Source organism: Bubalus kerabau, chromosome 13 (genome assembly GCF_029407905.1).
Source record: "Bubalus kerabau isolate K-KA32 ecotype Philippines breed swamp buffalo chromosome 13, PCC_UOA_SB_1v2, whole genome shotgun sequence".
NCBI classification, from domain to species: Eukaryota; Metazoa; Chordata; class Mammalia; order Artiodactyla; family Bovidae; genus Bubalus; species Bubalus kerabau.
Genome location: NC_073636.1, coordinates 25,650,501 through 25,675,987, shown reverse-complemented (window position 1 = coordinate 25,675,987; position 25,487 = coordinate 25,650,501). Strand labels below are relative to the sequence as shown.

General features: G+C 44.6%; 1 protein-coding gene across 25 annotated transcripts in view; it reads right to left on the bottom strand.

The window, feature by feature from the left end:
- Positions 1 to 25,487, bottom strand: part of KIAA1217 (KIAA1217 ortholog) — a 348,846-nt gene that overhangs the window by 70,346 nt on the left and 253,013 nt on the right. For 23 of the 25 annotated variants that reach the window (XM_055543822.1, XM_055543798.1, XM_055543811.1 and 20 more), the window contains one exon: positions 4,191 to 5,023. In XM_055543822.1, coding sequence (XP_055399797.1) covers positions 4,191 to 5,023 — 833 coding nt within the window. Of the gene's footprint in view, positions 1 to 4,190; positions 5,024 to 6,981; positions 7,121 to 10,967; positions 12,144 to 25,487 lie in introns of those variants that run through there. The other 2 variants (XM_055543820.1, XM_055543821.1) reach the window with 2 other exon arrangements.

Genomic DNA, 25,487 nt, shown 5'->3' with positions numbered 1-25,487 from the left:
CATCCTGCAGTTATTGGGCTATTTCATAAATGCGGTCTTCGGAAAAGCATCTCAATCCAGCGGTGTCCCAAAGAAAGCCTCTCTACAGATTTCTCACTCTCCCTCCTGTGTTTCTGCAGCTGTAATTTTTACATCTTAGATGTAAAATTTCACTTGAGAGTTTCATGCAAGAAACCCTGTGGTCATGTATGGATGTGGGAATTGGACTGTGAAGAAGGCTGAGTGCCGAAGAATTGATGCTTTTGAACTGTGGTGTTGGAGAAGACTCTTGAGAGTCCCTTGGACTGCAAGGAGATCCAGCCAGTCCATTCTGAAGGAGATCAGCCCTGGGATTTCTTTGGAAGGAATGATGCTAAAGCTGAAACTCCAGTACTTTGGCCACCTCATGCGAAGAGTTGACTCATTGGAAAAGACTCTGATGCTGGGAGGGACTGGGGGCAGGAGGAGAAGGGGACGACAGAGGATGAGATGGCTGGATGGCATCACCGACTCGATGGACTCACGTTGGTGATGGGCAGGGAGGCCTGGCGTGCTGCGATTCATGGGGTCACAAAGAGTCGGACACGACTGAGCGACTGAACTGAACTGAATATGAAATTGCAACAGAAATTGGTTTGGCACTTAATAAGACCCTAACTCTAAAAGTTAGACTCTTAGGGGCTTTACCAATACTGGCACAGATTAAATATATCTAAAATAGCACCACAGTATAGGTGTGACAATGGACTATAATCTTATGCTTTGGTAATTGTTTCTGGCATTCTTAAAATTTTCTTTGACATGGTGCTCACATTTGTCAAAATAAATCTACCAAGAATATTCTCTTCTTTCTTCCCCTGTTGCTTCATAATTGTGCTAATATACTAGCTGGGGCAGTTTTATTTTAAATGACATGTATATATTTAGCAGCATAATTATGCAAATTTTACCATGTTGATGACTGTAAATATCCTTTCAAAGCAGCTACTTAGCATTTTGTCCTGGTTGAAATGGTCCCGAATTCACTTCTCTGTTGGGTGAAGGTGGGGCTTACAGTTCTTCACCTACCAGGCACAATACTGCCCAGTGGTAAAAGGTATGGATTCTTTGATGCACCTGGACATTCTATGCCACTTACTGGCTTTGTGACCTTGGGCAAGTTTCTTAATCTCTCTGAGCTCAGTTTCCACATCTGTAAAACAGGGATGGCAATGGTATGGCCCTTGCTGGGTCATCATGATGATTACATCATATGATGTATGGAAACTACTTAACCTCGCATTTGGCCAATAAAGGATTCTTAATACATGATAGCTACCATCAGCGCTATTCTATTACCCCCCAGCAGTACTGCATTTCAGCTTAGTCTTTAAGCTTCCCAAAAGAGTTTAGAATTGCAGTTGAAGAAGAGACCTGTCTAGTTAACAGTGGGGTGGTGGGTTGGGAGTGCTAACAGCAATTGAGCCAGACTCAATTCTTTTTAACCAAAGAAATCATTCTTTACATACTTTTTGTCATGTGCCTGGGTTGAGTTAGTGGGGATGTTTAGGTGTTTCAGTAATAGCAACTCTAAATGCACAGAGAGGAGAGTGGGTGTGTGTGTGTGTGTGTGTGTGTGTGTGTCTAGGGCTACAGGAGAAGGGAATCTAGCCTACCCACATATATACAAGCACGCCAACCCTCCGGTTCCACCCACTGGAGATAAGCTGATTAACAGGTGAGGGATCACGTAGGCAAAATGTGAGATAAAATTCCTCCTCTGCTATTTCACATTTACAAGAATGAAAAAAATTGAAAAATGTAAAACTGTATTCTAAAACTACAACTATATGTCAGAATATGGAAATGACCACGACAGTATATTTTAAGTGAACATTAATCTTATTTTAGAAAACTAATCAAATTTTCTAATACTTGTTATTCTAGAAAAATGCGAATCTGGCTTTTCTAAAAGTAGCTGCTCACATATATGTAAGACAGAAATCCATAGCATTTTCTGAGCTTCAGTGAAAAAAAACCTCTGAGGAAACAAAGGACCTGAAAATATACTGATGCTGTGTGTGTGCTAACTCGCTTCAGTCGTGTCCAACTCTTTGTGACCCTGTGGGCTGGAGCTTGCCAGGCTCCTCTGTCCATGGGATTCTCCAGGCAAGAATACTGCAGTGGTTGCCATGCCCTCCTCCAGGGGATCTTCTTGGCCCAGGGACTGAACCCAAGTCTCTTATGTCTCCCGCATTGGGAGGCAGGTTCCTTACCACTAGCGCCACCTGGGACGCCCTGCACTGATGCTACTCAAGGCTAAAATTCTTCAAGACTGACCAGGGGGCAGCAGAGAGGCGATTCCACATAGCGGAGGGGCCTTCATTTTGGTCCCACCCCTAACCCAATCCTGGGAACTGGGTTGAATGATGCCAGTTATATACACGTGGCGACTGCATTTGTGACAATGCACTAGGAGCTGAGCGGGAAGCCAGACGCCATCACTGTCCAAAGTGTGCCTGGAAATCCGCAGAGTGTGGATGGCTTAATGAGATACACGGTGGAATCAAGCTCACGGTCCTCTCCTACCCTCAAGGTGGGTCAGCAGGGGGCTGGGGGGATGGGAGCAGGATGGATTCGAGCCCAGGAGATGGATAGGTTTTGTCTCCTGGAAGAAATTCTTATGACTCCAAGTCTCATCCTATGGGGGACACACACTTTCCAACCAGCCCCTCACCGCCCACCAAGGGGGATGAACTGTCCTTTCTTAGACGCACAGGGTGCAGGCTCCCTTAAGGCCCATCGTGGCAGGGTCCCCTCGTTGTGACACTGGTCTGTGCAAAGAGCCTCAGTATGTATCCCACACCCCTCACCTTTCTATGGTCACAGGAGGTGTCGTTTCCTTTGATTCTTAGAATTTAACTTCCTAAGGACTTTGGATACCTTTTTCTGATTCTTAATTTTTCTTTGTCCTGAATAATCAAGTCAGTCACTGTTGCTGTTTTTTAATTTTTTTCCAGTTGTGTGAGAAGGTTAGAGCTTTAAAAGAAACACAAAACTTATGTTTATTCTCTTTCCATCTTCCCGGAATCTTTCTTTTGTGACCAGATGAGAGATGGCCCTTTCAGGATAAAAATCTGCCAAAGAGGACAGAATTTTCTGATTTGTGTGATTAAGATAGTAAGATAGACATTTCGCATTCCAGTCACAATTTTGGCCTTCTCTTTTACAAGGTTATGCAATAGTAAGTGATATGATCATTTTTGGTGAGGAGGAGGGAAGCCAGGTTCCGATAGGGTACTGAGTGGCTGAATGTCTGAATTGTAATTTTCACTCCCCTTCTGAATTCCTGTATGACCACAGGTCGCATGCTTAATCTTTGAACTCTATTTCTTTGACTAGATTTTTATGACTATAATTCATATATTTATTGCCTTCCGTGAACAAAGCCAGGCTAGAGAAATTCTCTGTCAAAATTGGCTTTTCTATAACTATAAATTTGAGGGTTTTCAAGATGTCGTATGAAGGTTCTAGGTGAATTACAAAAACATGTAAATTAAAAAAGAAATTTAAATATCCAGTGTATCTTATCTACAAGAAAAAACTTTGCTGATCTCAGTACCACTCCCAAATGAGTATTACTTCGACACCATCCTAATTTTATGCAGATTTATGTTTTTATCACCCTGGATGACAGATAGTGACACATTCTTTTCATTTCCCCAAACCACATGAGAAAACAAAATTTCACTTTTAGAAAAAAAAAAACACAGACAAACTGCCAATTTAAACAGTGAACACTAGAACCACTCACTCCTTCTTTTCAGTGGGAGATCAACAATGATCAGCTCTTGACTAGTTTGTCTGAATGGTTTCTTCTCATATGCTAACCAATTTTCTTCTGAATGATTCAGATATATACTAATGATGCCACTGTTAGACCCACACTTGGGAGGCCCATTCTGACCCCTCTTGTTGGGGTGGCCTGCCCGCCTGCCCCACAGCCAACACCACTCAACCAACAGCTTTAGAAACTCCTTGCAGACAAGAACCACCTATGATCCTACTTCTCCACGCCCGCACCCCCTCCACCCAACACAGAATCCAGAGGGCACACTGCTCAAGGCTGGTACTCAGCTAACTGCTGCTCTCTCCTGCTGACTCCTGTAACACAGCCCAAAACACCCAGCAGGTGGGCATGGACCACCCTCACGCCACCCTCACCGCCGTACCTGGTCTCCCGGTCTTTGGGTATGGTAGCCGTGCTATAAGCGAACACCTGCTTCTCAACTAGAGGAGGGCCGAGGTCCACAATCCCGGATAATCCTGGAGTGGTCCGTGGCTTCTCAATATACACCAAGGTGCCAGGCTCCTTCTTGAAGCCCTGGCGGCTGGGCGAGGCCCGGTCTGGCTGCAACGTGTGTGGGGGCCCGTGGGCGTTATGGTGACCGTGCATCTCCACCATCCTCAGGTCGCCGACTCGGTGAGGAGACGCCGGGGGCGTCTTGGAGCCCAGAGTGGGCAGGTGGCTCTCTGGGTATTTCCTTGGCTTCTGTCTGTACAGTGACTGCTCCATGTGCATTTCTGCTTGCAGAGATGGGTTGCAGTAAGCACTGGCTGACCGAATGGCGGTGCGGTGATACGCGATGATGTGATCGGGGACATCCAGTGGGTGCCCGCTGTGCGAAGACGCTATGCTCATCCGCCCCTCGTGATAAAGGTAAGGGTCGGCATAGAAACCCTCATTCCGGTACATGGCGAGGTTCTTGCCGCTCATGTCTTCATCCGGCTTCACGTCTCTTCTTTCCAGGATGGCGCTGGGGCTGGGGGAGATGGATCTGGAGACTGGCAGGCTGGAGAGTCTGTCCCTGGGGATGGTGGCATTACCAGGAACCACCATTGGGCGGGTGCCTCCGTACGGAATTCTGGATGGAGAGGGAGGCATGGAATGGGGCACGGGAGTGGATGGCGGAGAGTTTGGAATGGCGTGGGGTGGAAGAGTTGTGGGTCCAGGTCGAGAGGCACCAGGGCCATCTCCTCTTGCATAAACAATTTCTCTCTGCATCTGGAAAGAAAACAAGAAATTAGAACATCTACTTTGATATTCATTTTTAGAGACGTCTGAGTGTGGCTTCCCCGATGAAACCAGCTGAAGAGTGGCTCCTGTAAGATGTCTGTGCCCCCAGTCCCTAGATCCTGTACCCGTGTTCCCTTACATGGCAAAAAGGACTTCACAGATACCCCATTAAGGATGTTGAGAGGGAGAGATTAGCCAATGAAATCACAAGGTGGACCCAATGAAATCACAAGGGTCCTTATCTGTGAAATAGGCAGGAAGGTCAAATGTCATGGAAGGGGATGTGATGGCTGAAGCATAACAGAGCAAGATGGAAAGATGCTGTCACCGAGTCCAAGCTCATACTGCTCTCTGCATGACAGGCCAATAATCAAAAGACAAGTTGTTGGGGCAACGAATAGAGACTTTATTCAGAAAGTCAACACACTGAGAAGATGGTGGACTCATGCCCCAGAGAACCATCTTGCCTGAGTCAGAATTCAGGTTTGGTTTTGTTTTGTTTTTACAGTAAAAGGGGTGGGAGTAAAGTCAAACACTTCCAGGTCCCCGTCTGCCTCCAGAGGGGAGGTGTTAATTTCTTCTTCTCTGTGGTCATTCTCTGTTCCCAAGAACCATTCCCCACTATCACTGTCTGTTTCACAGTCCTCTGGGAAAAGGGACCAAGACCACTTTGGCTGGCTACTTTCTGCTGAACGCAGGTGATGAATATTCCTTAGTCAGTCCTTGACAGCTATTTGAACCCAGTGAAATCTCTGAGCATTATGCTGTCTACTTTGTAACTGAACTTAGGGCTTTGGTTCCAGTTTTCAATACATATACTAAATTCCTATGCTATTTATTTGGATAAAATTAAACAAATCGGCTGACCCTTTCATAGCTACAAGGGAATTACCATTTACTTCAGTTGCATAGGTAGGCCTGTTGGAGGCAACCTCATGAACAGAGGTTAGTATAGTGCCCAAAGTTTTAACGTAATTGGCCACTGCTACGTGTTTTAAGGACTCCCCTGCCACGGCAGACAGCTGGAATGACCTACCATACCGTATTTTAAAGGGGCCAATTTAAGCCTGCTTCCAGGAGTTACTGATCTGCAGCAGGGCAACTGGCAAGGCCTTATCCCAAGTTCAGTTAATCTCCTGACATTTTAGCAATTTTCCTTTTTAATGTATGATTCATTTTCTTCTTTTCTTATTGACTGTGGTCTCCAGGATGAATGTTGTTTTAATGCCTTAAGCTGAATCAGGGCATGACTTCCCTAAGAATGGCTTTAACCATCTCAAGAGATTTTCTGTCCAGGAGGGATATGCTTCCACCCACACTGAGAAAGTGTCCAGGTATCTGAAATGTCTTGCAGTTTGAAGCATCTGAGAAATAGGTATTGAGTATATTTCAGTCCCTGGTGGTGCAGCTTCTTTGGCATTGAGTACCCATCTGGGGAGCGCTGACAGCAGTCGCTGGGTTATTTTTAAGACCTTGGGGGAAAGAGCTCAGTCTCCTTTTCCAGGGTTTTCACGAGCACCATCTGTAGGCTTAAAGCATGTTTAGGTGAGACTCCTGATATCGAGCTTTTGTTGTTGTTTTTTGGTCGCTTAGTCCTGTCCCACTGTTTTGTGATCCTATGGACCGTAGCCGGCCAGGCTCCTCTGTTCATGGGATTTCCCAGGCAAGAATACTGGAGTGGGTTGTCATTTCCTTCTCCAGGGGGTCTTCCTTACTCAGAGATGGAACCCGCATCTCCTGCACTGGCAGACAGGTTCTTTACCACTGAGCCACCAGAGAAGCCTGGTGATGTCAAGCTATTCTGATAAAAAAAAAATTTTTTTTCAGGGTGAGGTCTATCAGAAAGTCAAATCAGTTTGTTGTTTTTCAGTAGCTAAGTCATGTCCGGCTCTTTGCGACCCCATGCACTGCAACCCACCAGGCTCCTCTGTCCGCCACTGTCTCACCTAAATTCACGGCCATTGAGTCTGTGATGCTGTCTAAACATCTCATCCTCTGCTGTCCCCTTTCCTTTTGCCTTCAATCAGTTCATCCCACACGTTCAATTTTACCCTGGGCTCCTGTGGGGAATTGGGCACAGTAAGTCCAAGGGAGCCCCTGGGCCTCTTTATTCAGTGTTCCTCTCTTTCTACCATAGGAGCTCCCCTTTTCTTCTTCTTCTGTTTCAGCCGAGGGCAATCCATTTTCCAATGTTCCTTCTCCTTACAGTAAGTGCATTGTTTCTTCCTCAATAGTGGCTTACTTCTCTGAGTTACCTTCCAGGAATCCAATGCCAAAAAAAAAAAAAAGGGAATTTTGATTTGCATCTTTTGTTCTTGCTCCCTGAACACTTTATTTTAAAACATTTTTTAATGTATTTATTTTTAAATTGGAGTATAGTTGCTTTACAATGTTGTGTTAGCTTATACAGTACAACAATGTGGATCAGCTTTATTGTATACATATATCACCTCTCTTCTGAGCCTCCTTCCCACTCCACCACACCCCACTAGGTCATCACAAAGCACCCAGCTGAGCTCCCTGTGCTATACAGCAGCTTTCCACTAGCTATCTATTTTATAGATAGTAGTACATGTCAACCCAGCATTTTCTGATTGATGCTTATAAGGAGGAGAAGTCCTCAGTCCTCGCGTCAGGAACTGAGCCTGGATAGGAATAGAAGGTGGTGGAAGCGGTGGATATATTGGCATAATGGTCAGAGTGGCTGGGACAGCCAGCTCAGCTAGAGGAGTTAAGGTTGAAGCAACATATCCTCTCTTTTATTCCTTTCTTTTCCCTGATAATAGTAAAAATGCTTGCACATAAAGGATTTCATCAGTCTTGCCTACTTCTTCACGAAATAGCTTTAGAGTCATTCAGAAGGCACTGTAACACACACAGATAGCAACTGATCATCTAAGCATTAAAAGGATGCCTTTTTGCTTTGGCATCAATCAACTGGGATTACAATGCAATTGACTAGAAAACCGATTACTGCTGTGGCTGTGATAATTACTAAAATGATGACATCATTTACCAGAGTATACCAGAATTTTAGGAGTTCCATATAATTTCTACAATATATATGTTAATAATGTTTACCCATGATATAATCTAAGAAATTTTACCATCACTCATTTGACAATGCCTCCCATGCAATTCAACACACCAGATAAGCCCAATTAGTTTTTCTGATTAGTAATACAGATTTATTATTAATTTTTATTTTATGTTGGAGTATAGCCAATTGACAATGTTCTGATAGTTCCAGGTGGACAGCAAAGGGACTCAACCATGTATATACACAGTTTAATATTTCTCTGAGATGCAGAGGAAACAACTAAAAGCATTCCAGGGACCCTCTGAAAAATCCCAGAGTTAGCCAGAGGTCAAATGAACCCCACTTAGAACTTGATCTTTGAGACATTAGTCAGAAATATAAAAAAAAGTTCTAACCAGTGATAAGAAAAGATCTGTGGCAAATACAGATCACTTAAAAGCAGTTCAGTATTTTAAGAAAACTTTGTCCTCTTAGAGAACCAAATCCAGGTTTTGTACCACTTTAAGATTTTTAAAATTACGTTCAATCTTGTCTTAGGACTTAGTTTCAAGTTACGAAAATCTGGGGAGACTATTCTAGACAAACATTCCCAAGACATTATTCCCATAGAGTTTACCCCAAACTCTTTACTTCATTTACATTTTATTTACTTAAAAGCTTTATCACATTATTTTTCTTGCTGACAAACTTTGTAACAGGAATAATAAGGCCTTATTTGATTTCCAGTAAACCTAGATACAATAAAATTATTATACATAATGTTGTTTGTTATTATTTAGTTTATTTGGCTGCGTTGGGTCTTCGTTGCACATGTGCCCAGTTGCTCCCTGGGATCCTAGTTCCTGGACCAGGGATGGAACCTATATCCCCTGCATTGCAAGGTGGATTCCTAACCACTGGACCACCAGGGAAGTCCCTGTATTTAACGTTGATGACTCAAAAAACATCTGTATCAAGCCAACAAGCTTAAGCTAACTTTCACACCAGATATTAATTCAATACTGAATATTTCCTAGAGCTCGTGAACCTGAAACCCATTCTGGTGAGATTCTTTTATGTTTGAGTATTGAAACTCACTTAATTTCCTTTAAGCCAATTAAACAGAGCTCTTTTACAAATCCATTATGGCAATGCTGCACATCTATATTATGTGCAAACACATGTATAAATACACAGGGACAGAGCTCCCATTCCAAAATTTTAGTCATCAGTCAGCTACCACAATGTAAAAGCCGTAAGTTATAAAAGAGATTGGATTCAGATTGGGTTTCTGGAAGACAGGACAAATCAAGGTCGCCTGTCTAGATGACTGAACGCTTTTACTAATATTAATGGAAAAGACACTTCTATTTGTAGCTTTTGGTGACGTTAGGAATCAAGTGAAACGTTTCTCTCCTCCTTCGGAATGCCCACTCCTGGACAAGAACAGACAGTTTTGTTTTTTCTTCCCTGTTTCTTTCCTCCATTTGATATCAGTCAAGTTTTAAAACAGTGACGTCAGAAAGAGAAACACCAATACAATGTATTAACGCATACATACGGAATTCAGAAAGACAGTAACAATGATCCTATATGCAGGGCAACAAAAGAGACACAAATGTAAAGAACAGACTTTTGGACTACGTGGGAGAAGGTGAGGGTGGGACGATGGGAGAGAATAGCAGTGAAACATGTACATTACCATACGCCAAGGTGACCAGTGCAAGTTCCACACATGAAGCAGGGCATTCAAAGCCCGTGCTCTGGGACAACCCAGAGGGATGGGGTGGGGAGGGAGGTGGGGGGGTGTTCAGAATGAGGGGACACATGTACACCCATGGCCAATTCATTTGATGTATGGCAAAAACCACCACAGTACTGTAAAGTAATTATCCTAAATTAAAATTAATTTTTAAAAAATCACAAAACTGATCTGGCTTTAAGTGGAGGAACAGTACTAAACAAAATGAAACCAAAAACTCAGAGATCGCACAAAATCCTAAATAAACCCTGAAGTTTGGTCTTGGGATCTTACATACTCCAAAGACACAAGAGACGATAAACGACGTAATTAACACAACAAAGATATCAGTACAGGGTGCACAGGGTCCCAAGATAGCCTTGCCTAACCACCGTGGAGATCCTAACAGGTACAGTGGCAACACACTGCTACAATAAAACAGGGGCCCCCAACCTCCGGGCCGTGGACCCGTACCTCCTGTCAGATCAGTGGCGGCAGAGTGCGCAATAAATGTGAAGAACTTGAATCACCCTGAAACCATTCCACCCCCATCCACGGAAAAACTGTCTTCCACAAAACTGGTTCCTGGGGCCAAAAAGGGTTGGGGGCCCCTGCAATAAAATATAATGTCCCTTTCACCCATGGGTTCATAGCTATAAGCAGATCCCTTATCCAAAATACACCTCAGAGAACTATCTATAGGGACAGTTGAAATATTCCCCATTTTTAAAGTTACAAATTCAAGACCAGCAGAACACAAACAGCACACACAAACGGGAGATTCCACCCAGGTGGGGCTAGTGGTTAAAGAATCCGCCTGCCAGCGCAGGAGACCTAAGAGACGAGGGTTCAGCCCCTGGGTCAGGAAGATTCCCCTGGAGGACGGCATGGCAACCCACTCCAGTATTCTTGCCTGGAGAATCCCATGGGCAGAGGAGGCTGGAGGGCTACAGTTCGTAGGGTTGCAAAGTCGGACATGAATGAAGCGACTTAGCATGCATGCAAAGAAACAAATGAACTGGTTCAGGAAATGGGTAGAAGTCCAGTAACTCTTTCCTGTCTCTAACAGGGTACCCCATTCAAACACAAAACAAATTTGGCTTATTGTGGGGGGAAAAAAAAGCCCCAGAGAAGAAATAAAGTTTTTAGTTGTACACACTGGAGTGACTTACCGTACTGTATGGAGCCTGCCGGCTCTCAGATGTCAATTCCTTGTTCCAATTGCCAAGCACTGAGGCAGCCAGTGCCACTTCGGGGAACTCTGAAGGACACGTCCTCAGGACAAGTGGTCCTGGCAGCTGCTAGGATCTTATACTCAAAAATGCCCCAATCCCTGCCAGATAGCCATGAGCAGCAAGGCTCCTAGGTGACTCCCCCAAATTTGTTACTGAGTCCAAGCTCACACTGCTCGACACACAACAGGCCAGGAACTTGAGAGACGAGTTGTTGGAGCAAGGAATAGTCACTTCATTCCGAAAGCTGGCAAACCGAGAAGAAGATAAGACTCCTACTCACTAAGAGCCATCTTGTCTCCGTTAGAATTGGGGCTGCTTTAATACTAAAAGGGGCGGGAGTAAAGTCAAAGGTTTCCTGTTTCCGGTCAGCCTCCGGAAGGGATGTGTTACTCCTGCCCTCCCTGCGGTCCTTCACAGGTGGTGGACCTGATCACATAAATACGAAGGTATTAACGCTCATCACCTTAGAGGCAGGGTTCCCAGAGATAGGCTATTATGTATAATTTAAGCTTATAGGCAACATCCCTTTAGAGATTAACTTGTAATTCTGGGCTGGCCAAAATGTACGCTCAGGTTTTGCCATAAGATTTTAGGGGGAAACCTGAGTGAATTTTTTGGCCAACCCAACAGAATACAAAACATTCTACATTACTGACTTTGGAGATGGAGGAGAGAGCCATAAGCCAAGGAATAAGGCAGCTCCCAGAAGCTGGAAAAGGCAAAGAATAAGATTCTTTAGGGTCTTCAGAGAGAATGTGGCAGAGCCAACCCCTTAATATTGGCCAGTGAAACCAGTCTGGACTTCTGCTCTCCACAAGTGGAAAATAACAAATTTGTGGTGTTTCAAGCCACTAAGTTTGTGGTAATTTCTCACAGCAACTGCAGGAAATGAATATCTGCTATAGAACTCAATGCTATGGAGTTTGAGAAAAAAAATGGTAACAATGGTTTAAAAATTGAGGTCAGCTTTTAAGAAATAGATGTGGCTTTAATGTATCCAAAGTGCTACAATGTTTTCTAAGATCATCTTGGGCACATTTTTCTAGCCTTAGCCCTGGAAAATAGATAGCAAGCATCCTTCTCATCTTTCTGAGCTGATACAATGTATCGACGTGGCCAGGGAGAGAGGAGAGGCATGGGAAAGACTGGGAGGGAAGGTTAACCAATTCCTGGTGCTTTACCATGAGAAGTCAGCTCTGAGAGGTCTGGAGGAATAATGATCCAGGAGATGAGTGCCATTGGAGGCAAATTATAGTAGGGATGGCAAAAAGAGAAGGGGGCAGGGAAGCCCAGGTATGGTGGAGGAGGAAGAACTCTAACAGTACATCCTCTGGAGCTGCCATATGATGAGGAGGAGCGTGTTGGGACAGGTCATCATAAGCCCCAGGAAGCAGAGGTTTCTGGGCTGTTTCATTACTACCCAGTTCAGGAGAGTGAGGAATCCCATAGGGTCTCCCACTAGCTCTCCTCCATAAGAAACAGTAAGTAAAGAATAAACACTACTGATGAACCTATTTGCAGGGCAGGAATAAAAACACAGACATAGACAATGGACTTATGGACATAGGGCAGGGTCGGGGGAGGAGGTAGGTGGGGCAAATTGAGGGAGTACCATTGACATATACATATACTACCATGTGTAACGGTGTAAAATGGGCTTCCTTTGTGGCTCAGCAGTAAAGAATTTGCCTGCAATGCAGGAGACCCAGGATCTTCCCTTCGGCCGGGAAGATCTCCTGGAGAAGGGAATGGCTTCCCACTCCAGTATTCTTGCCTGGAGAATACCATGGACCGAGGAGCCTGGTGGGTCCATGGGGTCTCAAAGAGTCGGACATGACCGAGTACCTAAGCACATGTGTAAAACAGATAGCTAGTAGGAAGCTGCCGTATAGCACAGGGAGCTCAGTGGTGCTTTGTGATAATCTGAGGAGCGGGCGGGGGGGTGGGGTGGGATGCGGTGGGGATAGGGAAGCTCAAGAGGGAGAGGATATGTGTATACATATAGCTGTTTCAGGTTGCTGTACAGCAGAAACACAACACTGTAAAGCAATTATCCTCCAATAAAAACAAATGAATACATAAATAAAAAGAAAAAGGTTGTTCTCATAGACACAGAGAACAGATTGGTGGTTGCCACAGGCAGGAGGTGGGGGCTGGGGGGTGTGAACTGGGTGAAGATGGTCAAAAGATGCAAATTTATAGTTACAAAATACATCTAAGTCCTGGGGGTGTAATACACAGCAAGGTAACTATAGTTAATAATGCTGTATTGTATTTGAAAGTTGCTAAGGGAGTAGGTTTTAAAAGTTCTCATCACAAGAACAAAATGGAAACTATGTTTAGTAATGGATGTCAACTAGACTTAGTGTCGTGATTATTTTGCAACAGACGCATATATTGAAGCATTATGTTATACCTCTGAAACTAATATAATGGTATATGTCAATTAAATCTCAATAAAAAAATTCAAGTTAATGGCAAAAGAGGAAACTATTATAATTTGCAACTATACTACTGTATTTAGTTAGGGGCAGAATCAAAAACACAAATGAATTTAGGATGTGAAGATGTGATATTTTTGTTTTGATTAAAACCCACCAGGGTCATGCTCACTGAGATTCTCCAAATGGCTGCAAAGGGAGGGGACAGAAGCCAGTGGCACCTCTCAAGCCCTGTCTTCAAGTTCTGTGATGTCATAGAAGCCACATTTCCATTCGATCTTCTCAGAGGTGTGAAAGACAAGGAGGGTATAAATGATTGGGGTGGGCAAGGTAGGGGCATAAGGGGTGAGGACGTGGGCTCAAATGGACAGCAGTCAAGACGAGCAGCTAAGAGACCCATTGTGTGGGTGATGGGGGAAGAGAGAAGAAACAGAAGAGGCAACAAGGAGAAGACTGAAAAGGAAACAGAACCCAAGGCCCTGAATACATACAGAATTCATATCTTATCAATTCATTCACTTAGTCCAACAGTATTTACCATGCACTTGCTAAGAATCAAGCCTAATTCCAAGACACAGTTCTAATCAAGCCCGAAACTTCCTACCCTGGAGAGGACATACTCTTGCCTGCATCGGGTAATGAGGATGCAGGGGATGAACCAGCTGGTTTCCCACAGCTTCCCTCCTTATCTTGTCACTGGCAGGACCCAGCAATGCAGAATCTCTGACCCGGGGACTTCGGCACATTATGGTGGATTTCATAATGGAAACGATCAAGCAAAAATGCAAGCAAAATGCAAATATGTAGCAACCAAAAGGTATCCTTTGAGGGTACATTCCTGCCTGCGTGCCCAATTGTGTCTGAATCTTTTGTGACCCCATGGACTGTGTAGCCCGCCAGGCTCCTCTGTCCATGGGATTCTCCAGGCACGTATACTGGAGTGGGTGGCCATTTCCTTCCCCAGGGGATCTTCCAGACCCAGGGATCAAACCTGTATCTCCTGCTCAGCAGGCAGATTCTTTAGCGTGGAGCCACCAGGGAAGTCATTGATGGTACATTACTTAAGCATTATTGAATTGGCTCCTCAGCTCCCTAAGGGTATCCTTCTCAATGTATGCAGGCTCCTTACTTGAAATTATGATTTTATCTCCACTACCCCTGCTTCCCCATCACACATACACACACATAATACGCTAGTCTGTTCTCCGCCTCTAAACCAGACGTGGGATATCCTCAAGCTGTCCTCACCCCCGGGACCCTTTCCTAGACCTTGGGGAGTCACACCTAGGCTGAAGTCAAGATGCTCCAGCCCACACACCCTCAAGACTCAGGGGCTCAGGATCTTAGACCAGGAGGGCATTCCCAAGGTCATTGTATGGTAACATACCCAATTCCCACTCCAGAATAGCTGGAGAAACCATATAACCTCTGTCTTGCAGCAGATCAACGTGGATCCTCTATAAATACCTCTCCCACCCTGTCTTCCTCAATGCAAGGCTCAGTGAAAAGAAGGATCCAGCTCAGTGGTAAGCAAGGTAGGGCTTTATAGGTGATAAAATACAAGAGTGTCTGGCTCAGCCAGCAGTGCACATTTGGTCAAATTCCCCACCCAATCAGACCACATAATGCAATAATCACTCCCAATAAACACAAAGATAAATTCAAACATGCCACTGTACACAAAGAACCACATGGCGCTCAAGGCTAATCAGGTGCAACACACAGTAGGTCCTACTGTCATTATTGTTATTAATCCCCCCAAAAGACGAGGGTTTCAAATGTCTAGAACCCACTTAGTCAAAGTGTTAGACGGTCAGTCGTGTTGACTCTTTGCGATCCCATAGACTATATCCTGCCAGGCTCCTCTGTCCACGGAATTCTCCAGGCAAGAATACTGGAGTGGATTGCCATTTCCTTTCCAGAGATGGAACCCTGGTCTCCTGCACTGCAAGCAGATTATTTACCGTCTGAGCCACCAGGGAAACCCACTTAGGAAGAATAATAATCCTAACAGGGTGAGTCACGACTCCCTGTTCTCTTTTTCCTCCTCATCTGGCTTCATCTTCATTTGGGGAATCCTGACCCCAACTGACACATAGAAAAACCCTCCCCCCTTTTCTGGTAAGAGAGTAAAAACAGGCATCAGTATTCCTAGGAGTACAGAACTGTCCAGAAGAATAAAGAGTATTAATGAAATAAAAATGTAAAGTTAATTTTTTTTTTTTTTTGCTCATTCTGTGGAGCATGCGGATGTTAGTTCTCCGACCAGGGATCGAACCTGTACCTCCTGCAGTAGAAGCATGAAGTCTTAACCACTGGCCCACCAGGGAAGTCGTTAAAGTTAATTTTAATTAATAAGAAGTTGAGTAAATTTCTTTGAGAACAACAGAGGTGCCTGCATGGGTGTTTTAAAAACATGTTTGGTGATGTGAAAAGAAATCGCTAGGAGGCACATTATATAACTAAGTGAAATGAAATTATGTAAAGTTTAAAATTAAACACATGCAAAAAAAATCATTAGAAGAATCTCATTAGACTTTCTGGATGTCACATGCAGATGAATTCAGAAAGAAATGCAACAGTTAATAAACAACAATTCAGATGTGCTGTACATTCATACAGGGAACACAGGTAATAGTCAAAATATTTAACATCTGCTAGCCAGTACTACATGGGTACCAACCAGCCAGAATGGGACTTTGGCCAATGAGGATGAATCATAGCCATAAGCAATCAGTATCATGTACCTGATGGTAATGCTGTTATGTCAGCCCTGCCTTGTCTACCTCAAAATAATCTTGCCATCATCCAACTGGGTCACTGCATCAGAGTCACTGTCCACCTGAGTTACCCACAGTGGAGGTGAACACAAGCGTTTTGTTATGCCAGAACAGGTGATATAAGGTTAAATGTCTCCATCAATATGGGTGACATAGAGGTTGGAAGCCTTTGGCAAAAGTCTTATGTTGCTTGCCAACCCATGACTGACTTGCCAAGACTGAGTTTTGAGAAGCACCTTGAGATAATTTCATCCTTGGCTCTATTTGGAGCCCAAGAAGAGAAGGACATGATGATCTTCCCATCACTTAGTGGGAAAACGTTTTAAATCTACCACTTGAATAAACCCTTAAAATTAGATAACTTGGGTTCACACACTAATGGATACAGATTAACTAAACGCAACTCACCCTTAGGACAGGGTGGAACGTATGGGGAGATAAAAAGAAAGAATCTGCTTTGAGTCTTCAGTGTGATCTCCCAAGGAGACCACTTGCTATTCCAATAAAAACTGGGCTTTATAGATAGGAGATACTCATTGTCTGATTGAACCAGGATGATGAGTAAGATTCTATAATGCACAGTTTAAAAAAAAGCCCCAGCCCTTTATGTTAAAGGGGGTACCTTCCTAGAATCAAGTACCTGCAGAGTGTTCTTCTGTTTTTTGGCCATACCACCAAGCATGTGGAATCCTAGCTCCCAGACCAGGGATCCAACCCATGCCCCTTGCAATGGAAGTGCAGAGTTTTAACCACTGAACTGCCAGGGAAATCCCTGTGTTGTATTTTAACTGTGTTCTGGCTAACGAGTAAAGAAATGACATTAAACACACTCTTGGTTTTTCCTGTACTGTTAATCAAAGTCAGACCTTTTAGGAGATAATTATTTTAAACTTTAAAGGTAAAATAAATAAAACACACACATACGCACCTATGCACACAGTTGCTATTCACCTTAATATACCTGAATCTTTTCCTCTCCCACCAATCTCCCTGATCCTCACTAATCTTCTCTAGTCACTAATCTTCTGTATCATCTCATCTCTCTTAGAAAGTTGAAAATATCTGAATATGTTATATCATTGATGCTTTTAGCCCAGAAGCTTTCCACACTGATGTCTTGAGGTGAGCTTTAAAAATACCATTTTATAGCAAGAGAGAGATAACCTAAGTAAAAAAATAAAGATTTTAACACCTTCCCAGGACACAACACAAATATTTATTTGCCTGCACCTTGGCCCAGACAAAGAAAAAGCTCATTTATTTGTACTAGATATTAATATATTGGCATGGGCTTCCCAGGTGGCTCAGTGGTAAAGAATTCACCTGCCAACCAAGAGACTCGGGTTTGTTCGATCCCTGGGTCGGGAGGATCCCCTGGAGAAGGAAATGGCAACCCACTCTAGTATTCTCACCTGGGGAAATCCATGGGGTTACAAAGTGTCGGACACAACAGAGAGACTAAACGATAACAAGATATATTGGCTGTGCATGAAGAGGCTGTTCCCCATCCTTCATCTGTTTTGTTGGGTACCACATGCCTCCTTCCATTACTGCCCAAACCACAGCCAGCTCTGGGCTGAGTCCTTCCAGATCTTACAAACAGCATACTTGATTCCGGAGCTCCTGCACCGTGGCCCCAGCCGAGAAGCTGCTGGCCCCGCCCACAGCACACAGCTCAACCCTCTGTCTGGCTTGTCCTTCCCAAAGACTAGAGCAAATGTGGGGTCCTTTCAAATGAATCGCCTTAAGTCTGAGTTAGGGATCCTAACATTTCTGTATTTCGTTTCCCCCCAAACACTGTAAGTTAAATCAAATGTTACTCATTAACAACTTTCTGCAATATAACAGAGGGGGATAAAAAACTTAAAATTACTTCTAGAAAAAAGAAATCCAGCATGAAAGATGTTTATTTCAAATCATTTGGGAGACTGTGTCATGTAATTATGTCTCATTGTAGAGCACTGAAAAAAATGTGTATATACATATATTCTTTGAGGAAAGAGACTATCATGTACCATTTACTGTATTTCAAACCCCACCCTTCCAAGTCTAGAATTTGTAAACACGCTACTCAATCAGACCATACAATGAAGTAACCGGACAAAACTGAAAATGACTCTTAAGAGCCTCTCTCATCCTCAAAGAATTAAAGCCACTTACTTTTTCTTAATGAAATCACCTGTACAACTAACGCCGGGAAAAAGCACATTGGCTGAGCTCCCACTTACGCGACTCCTTTGTTTGCTGGTTTCATCTAAGTCCTCAGTTCCACCCTTGGATATTTTAGACAGTGTTCTCTTCAGAGAAGAAATCACGCACACACAAAAAACCACAGATCCTAAAATGTTCCCCAGCTCAGGAAAGCCCCTTCTGTTTTACCCTGTCTTCTGAGCAAAGCTGCTACAGGCATGGATAAAAAGGCGTCCTCCCCGTGATAAGCCAATTTCTCCTCCCCTTGGCAATTAGTCACTGAATAACCTCAGCCCATATCCAACCACAGGCTACCGCATGGGTGACTCAGACCTCTGACAACTGCTTACACGGAAAACACACACCAACAAACGAACTTGGGGAGGCCTAGGTAAACCGGGTAATAGTGAAGGAAATATTATTAATACAAGACGGATCTTAGTGATGTAAAAAGGGTCACTAACACAAGCAAACCACCAGCCACCAACAAATGAAATCATCAAAAAACCCAACATGCTCATTTCCCCCAACTCTCAGACCAGTGTTCTGCTGGGGACCAGAGGGCTCCAAAGAAAACCCAGGTACCCCAGGTCCATTCAGCCTCTGGACTTTTGATGTCCCTGAAGCCGAAAGAAACGTGAGCCTTTTCCCCTGGTTGATAACACCGCAGAGTAAACACGGAAGGTGACAGAGGAGGCTGTCTATTAATTAACCAGGCTGGTTTTACCAAGCTGAACTTTGAGAATCAGGCCGAGGCAGCACCAGGCAAGCAAGTGCAATCTAGAAGGCACACCTGAAATGAGAGGGAACACGAGAGAGGGCCAGCCAAGGCTGAGCAAAGAAGGTATTCAAGAAAGGGAACGGGAGCCCTTCTGCCCCACCCTCAACAAGGGGAGGAGGAGGCAAGGGCGGTCTCCGGAGACCCTTGTGGGCGACCGCTGTCAACACAGCTCTTTTCCTCCAGGGGAACAGGCGCTAGGAGGTCTGTGTTCCCAGCAAGAAGGGGCTTGTGCTGCTCTCAGAGGAGACAGGTATGAACGCATTACCGACAAAAGGACAGAAGAAGCATTTCCTTAGCTTCCAGGTAGGCTCTGTTTAATCACCATCATGCTTCCTGAGCCCTCGGGGATTGAATGGAGCAGAAGGCTATTCAAGTGGGAATCCAGTGACAAATAACTCAAAAAGCTGGGCTGGAGGCCACGGAGACCTTACGCCACGCCCCACAACCACGCTCTGGGCAGCCCCTGCATTTTTCAAACATTTTAAGGCCTTCAGAGGTTGGTCTTGCTGACCAAAAGAATTTCGTGACGTCTCTGAAGTTCAAATCCAGTCAGCATTGCAAGCTTGCTAAGAAAACTGTTTACTGCCATCAAAAAGCTCTGTGGTCATGAAAGGAGGGAGAACGCAGCGCCCATGACATCGCTTCCCTCCTAAGATGTCTCATTCGAAACAATATTTGGATGAAGTGGTTGTAACAGAGGCCACCTAAGAGGTTGGAGAAGAGGAGACGGAACGTGGAAAGCCTTGTTTTGATTTTTAATCTAATCGGCGAGAGTTTGTTATTTCTCACCAGAGTGTGGAAAGCACACAGTCTCGGCCCCTGAAGCATCTGGTATACATTTGGCAGGTTTCGTTCTCTCCATCAAACGCGTGCATTCCAGGAAAAGGGGTGGGGGGTTGGCCTCTCTGGTCTGGTGAAGACGTGGTTCCACCCCTACTGTCTCCCCGGAGCCCCTGTTTTAGGGCATAAGATGTCCTAAACAGCACCATCCTTGTAAGAACTGACTTGCTCTTTATTCTTAAGATGTTTTTTGATGTGGACCATTTAAAACTCTGTATTGAATTTGTTACAATATTCCTTCTGTTTTATGTTCCAAGTTTTTTTGGTGGTGAGGTGTGCAGGATCTTAGCTCCCCAATCAGGGATAGAACCCATACCCCCAGGACTGGAAGGCAAAGTCTTAACCACTGGACCACCAAAGGAAGTCCTGCTCTTTCTGAGGGCAGGACTGCTTGTCAGGTGAAGTGTCTGGGTTCTGCCACGCCCCTGCCCTCAGGACACAAAAGCAATGAGCTGTCACTGCTATTGGCTGCAGGGTCCAAGCTCAGCTCAGGGGCTCATGTCCACTGCTTTAGAGGCAGGTGACTTCTGCGGACCCAGCTACCTTGGGAGTCAGTGAGTGCAAGGTGAGAGATGGTCCTGATCTCTTCCCTTCCTGGAAGTTCACAGCAATCTCCTCTCACTTTCAAAATGCCTCTGGGCACCGCTGGGGCAAGACAGGCACAGCTTTGTCAGGACTAGAGGAGTCATCCATCGTCAGGAGATGGAAAGCTGGCTCCATCCTGTAGTGAATCAGGATGAGTGAAATGCTGTCTAGTAAGGCTTCAGCACCCAGCTCACCCAAGAGAAAAGGGAGTGCAGTAACCCAGAGTCGGCTGGGGGATCGGGCAGCAGAATTTCCTGCACAGGATTCTGGTGCCAGAGAACTCGGCTTCACCTGGGTGGGGCACGTTCTCCAGAAAATGGCTCCTACGGGACAATGTCCCGCAGAGTTTGGTGCATTCTGGGGGGAACACAAGCACCAACATCCCACAGTCTGGTTTCATTATTTTGCCAGGTTCTCGGCTGCCTACCTTGGGATGCTACAGCCTCTGTGAACCTGATCTTGCCAGCAGTGTGTTCACTATCCTGCTATTCATTCCCTCTGCTCCTTTCACTGACTGGCACTTTGCAAAGTGGAAGCAATTTATTTCTAGTGAGTATTAAGAAAAGACAGGCTAATAAACACTCAGCATTACCTCAACAGGAAATACTTTCTTGTGCTCTGGTTAAGGCCAACGGTCTTGTGAAATGTATTCCTATCTCCCCTTTCGCTCTTGCTGCTTTATTGGCTTTTTAAAAAATTACATATGCTAAAAGAAAATCTAAACTGGGCTTATAAACATGAAGATGCTATTGGGAAGGGAAGTGACTTTGCCGGTGGAAAAATTTCAAGTTCATCTTGCTTACACTGTTAAAATTGGAAAGAGGGTCGTTTGGAAGGTCTATTAATGTCTATTCATGTTTCATTTGGTCATAAATGGAATGTCTCCCAGACACGAGACAGACAGACTGTTGCCAAAATTATTTAATTCTCAGGGAAGAGATGGTTAGCTTCTGGCTATATTTAAGATGAGTGCTATTCCCACAAATATTTTGACACACACAACTCCGCTGAGCTCCCCTGTAGCAGACCCGCCGGCTGACTTAACACTGTGCCCAGTGGTGACTCAAGATCTCAGCAGGGAAACGGGTAACAAGTAACATGAAATAAATCATGTAACTTCCAAACCACAATCAGTCACTGTGCGGAGTGCAGCACAGATAAAAGAAAACTATCCTTGTCTCACCAACACTCAATCTTCTGTTGGGATGCTCCTGTATGTTCCAGGCCTAGGACAAGCTCCGGTTGTATCTAAAATAGTTACGGTTTGTAAAAGGATATTTTCTTGCTACCACTTGCAACAGATGGTACAAAGAACTCCTCATTATTTATCGCCATCTCTGCACATCCACCCATTTCCTGGACGGACGCTGTCTTTTATACACAACTCCCTTCTGGTACTTCCAGATAAGTCATCTTCGTCTACCCCGCTACAAATACAAATGTTCAGTGCCTTAGATTTTGTTTTTCTTTGTAGGACAGGTCTCCAAACTCCTATTTAACTGGTCAACATACATCCTGCAACAGATCATATATTGTTTTGTTTATTTATAATGTTTCTTATCCTACAAAGGACTTTGCTTTTGGGGGGTGTGCCACACCATGTGGCATGCAGGACCTTGGTCTACAACCAGGGACTGAATCCATGCCCCTGCGATGGAAGTGCAGAGTCCTAACCACTGGACTGCCACGCAAGTTCCCACAAAGGATTTTAGATGGCTGTGCGTGCGCGCGCACACACACACACACACACACACACACACACCCCATCATCATCATCCTTTGGTTTGCAGTTTAGAGTGTTTTCAATGATGATTTTACTTCATGACCCTCAGAATGCAGTGATATACATGTTTAGGTCCCGTGTCCCTCTCCCCATGTGAATGGAGAGAAAATGGAAGTGATTCAAGTATGAGGAGATAAGGACCCTGCCCACCTTCTCATAGTACTAAGTAGAGGGTGAGTGTAAAAGTCACTCAGTCCTGTCTGACTCTTTGCAACCCCATCGACTGTACAGTCCAGGGAGTTCTCCAGGCCAGAATACTGGTCTCCAGGCCGTTCCCTTCTCCAGGGGATCTTCCCAACCCAGATATCGAACCCAGGTCTCCTGCACTGCAGGCAGATTCTTTATCAGCTGAGTCATTCGGGAAGCCCACTAAGTAGTGAAGCAGCAAGACTTCCCCATTGGTTCAGTGGTTAAGACTTTGTGCTCCCAACGCATGGGAAAACGGGTTCAATCCTTGGTCAAGGAACTAAGATCCCTCAAAAGAAACCATCTTCAGCCTCAGCACTGTTATCACTTCTTTGTCTGTGTAAGTGTGAAGTCGTATGTCCTTCAGGTCGCTGAGCAACTCTGTGAGGCTGATGCTCCCAAGGTCTTCCCTACATGGATTACTGAGGGTTTATACACTTGAGTTTTGACCTTGAGTAGGCAGTCTGGTAAACTCTGTTTGAGAAATACCTCATTTGTTCCACTTTCAGGTCCAGATTTTCACAGCAAAGGAAAAGAGTAACAGGACATCTCAGTGGGTTTAGGATCTAACTACCCAGGTTTTATCTTCCTGCCTCAAAATGTGTTATATAATTATACATCACATTTAACCAATATCCAGGTGACACAGTGGTAAAAAATTCGCCTGCCAGTGTAGGAGATGCAAGAGACTCAAGTTCAATCCCTAGGTTGGGAAGATTCCCTGGAGAAGGAAATGGCAAGCCACTCCAGTATTCTTGCCTGGAGAATTCCTTGGACAGAAGAGCCTAGCAGGCTACAATCCATGGGGTCTCAAAGAGCTGGACTCGAATGAGCAACTGTACACACACACACACACACACACACACATATATTAGTACACATTATGCTTATATATAACATGCTTACATATATATTATATGAAAAGTGAAAGCGAAAGTCCTCAGTTTTGTGGTAAAGAACCTGCTTGCCAATGCATGAGACATAAGAGATAAAGGTTCGATTCCTAGGTTGGGAAGATCCCCTGGAGGAGGGCATGGCAATCCACTCCAGTATTCATGCCTGCAGAATCCCATGGACAGAGGAGCCTGTTGGGTTACATTCCATAAGGTCGCAAAGAGTCAGACACAACTGAAGCAGCTCAGCATGCACACATTATGTATATGTACACATACACATACATGTCTTCACTAGTCAAAGACACCAGACCGCTTATGGGATAAAAGATCCAGACCTCATCTGATTAACATTCTTTACCACTAGGACCCCGATCCCACTCCTGGGACCATATCTCTCAGAGACGTGTTCCACCTCTGCCCCTGTGCCTTGCTTAACTTTCATTCAGGAAATGGATCAAGGTGATTAGGATGTAAGTGAAAAAAAAAAAAGTTGATACAACATCATATAGCTTTAGGATGCTCACAACAATGCAAGAATTTTAAAAAATATTTTAGTTTGATGATAAAACATATCCTTACTGTATCCAAACCTACACAGCGAACTGACAATGATCTAAATACATAGAATTTTATGCTTCACAGCTACAGCTTAAAGGGTAGATATTCTTTAGAGACTGCCGGAGAAAATGCTGGTAAACAAATTGATGAATGGGTGATGCCGAGTTGGAAAACAAATGGTTTTTCATTCTTGGTTAGCCCTCTCACATTGTAGCTAGTCAAATTGAGGTCAATCTCTTTCTCAGGGCTTTAAACAGCCCCAGCTTCTTCTTCTTCTTCTTCTTTTCTTGGCCAGGCAGCGTGGCATGTGGGATCTTAGTTCCTCAACCAGGGTTCGAACCTTTGTCCACTGCTCTGGAAGCAGGGAGTTCTTAACCACTGGACTGCCAGAGAACTCCCTGAGGAGTTCTTAACATCTTAGCTTCTTAACACCAAGAGTTTCCTGGTAGATTTAACCCCTTCAGGCCTGTTTCCTGTCTCCTGTCTTTCCTAACAACTTTTCTGGAATCAACTCTGTGGCCTGGGTTATAGCCATGGCCCTGCTACTGGAATCACCCCACTGCCTGCATCCTGCTTTGTTTTCGCATTGATCGCAGAAGGACTCGAGCTGGTTCTATTCCCAAGTGACAGAACCAACAACACAACAAGATGAGCTCTGTCAGCAGAGTCAGTCTTCAAGGAGTGTTACGGATGGCTTCCAATGAAAGGTGTTTTAGTCTTGCCGTTATCTTGACCCTTAGCTGAACAGTATTAGCCAGCATGTCAAAAGAAGAAAGGGCTGTGTGAGTGAAGAGACCCAGAGGACAACACTGAAGGACAATAATTCAACAAATCCACCGACTTCAATTTTTAACCTCAAAATAAGCACAAAAACACACTGAAGGCGATCCAGATCAAAACAGCCCTGGTGCCCAATTCTTCCTGGGTTCATGAGAGCCACTTGCTTTTCTCGCAACATGAAGTCTTTTTTTAGGCTTATTTATTTTTAGTTGAAGGATAATTGATGTCCAATATTGTGTTGGTTTCTGCCACACATCAACATGCATCAGCCACAGGTATACATATGTCCCCTCGCTCTTGATCCCCACTCCCACCCCTCTAGGTGGTCGCAGAGCTCGGGCTTGAGCTCCCCGAGTCATAGAGCACATTCCCACTGGCATCCACTTTACATATGCTAGTGTGTATATTCGCAGAAGGCAATGGCACCCCACTCCAGTACTCTTGCCTGGAAAATCCCATGGACGGAGGAGCCTGGTGGGCTGCAGTCCATGGGGTCGCACAGAGTCGGACACGACTGAGCGACTTCACTTTCATGCATGGAGGAGGAAATGGCAACCCACTCCAGAATTCTTGCCTGGAGAATCCCAGGGATGGGGGAGCCTGGTGGGCTGCCGTCTATGGGGTCGCACAGAGTTGG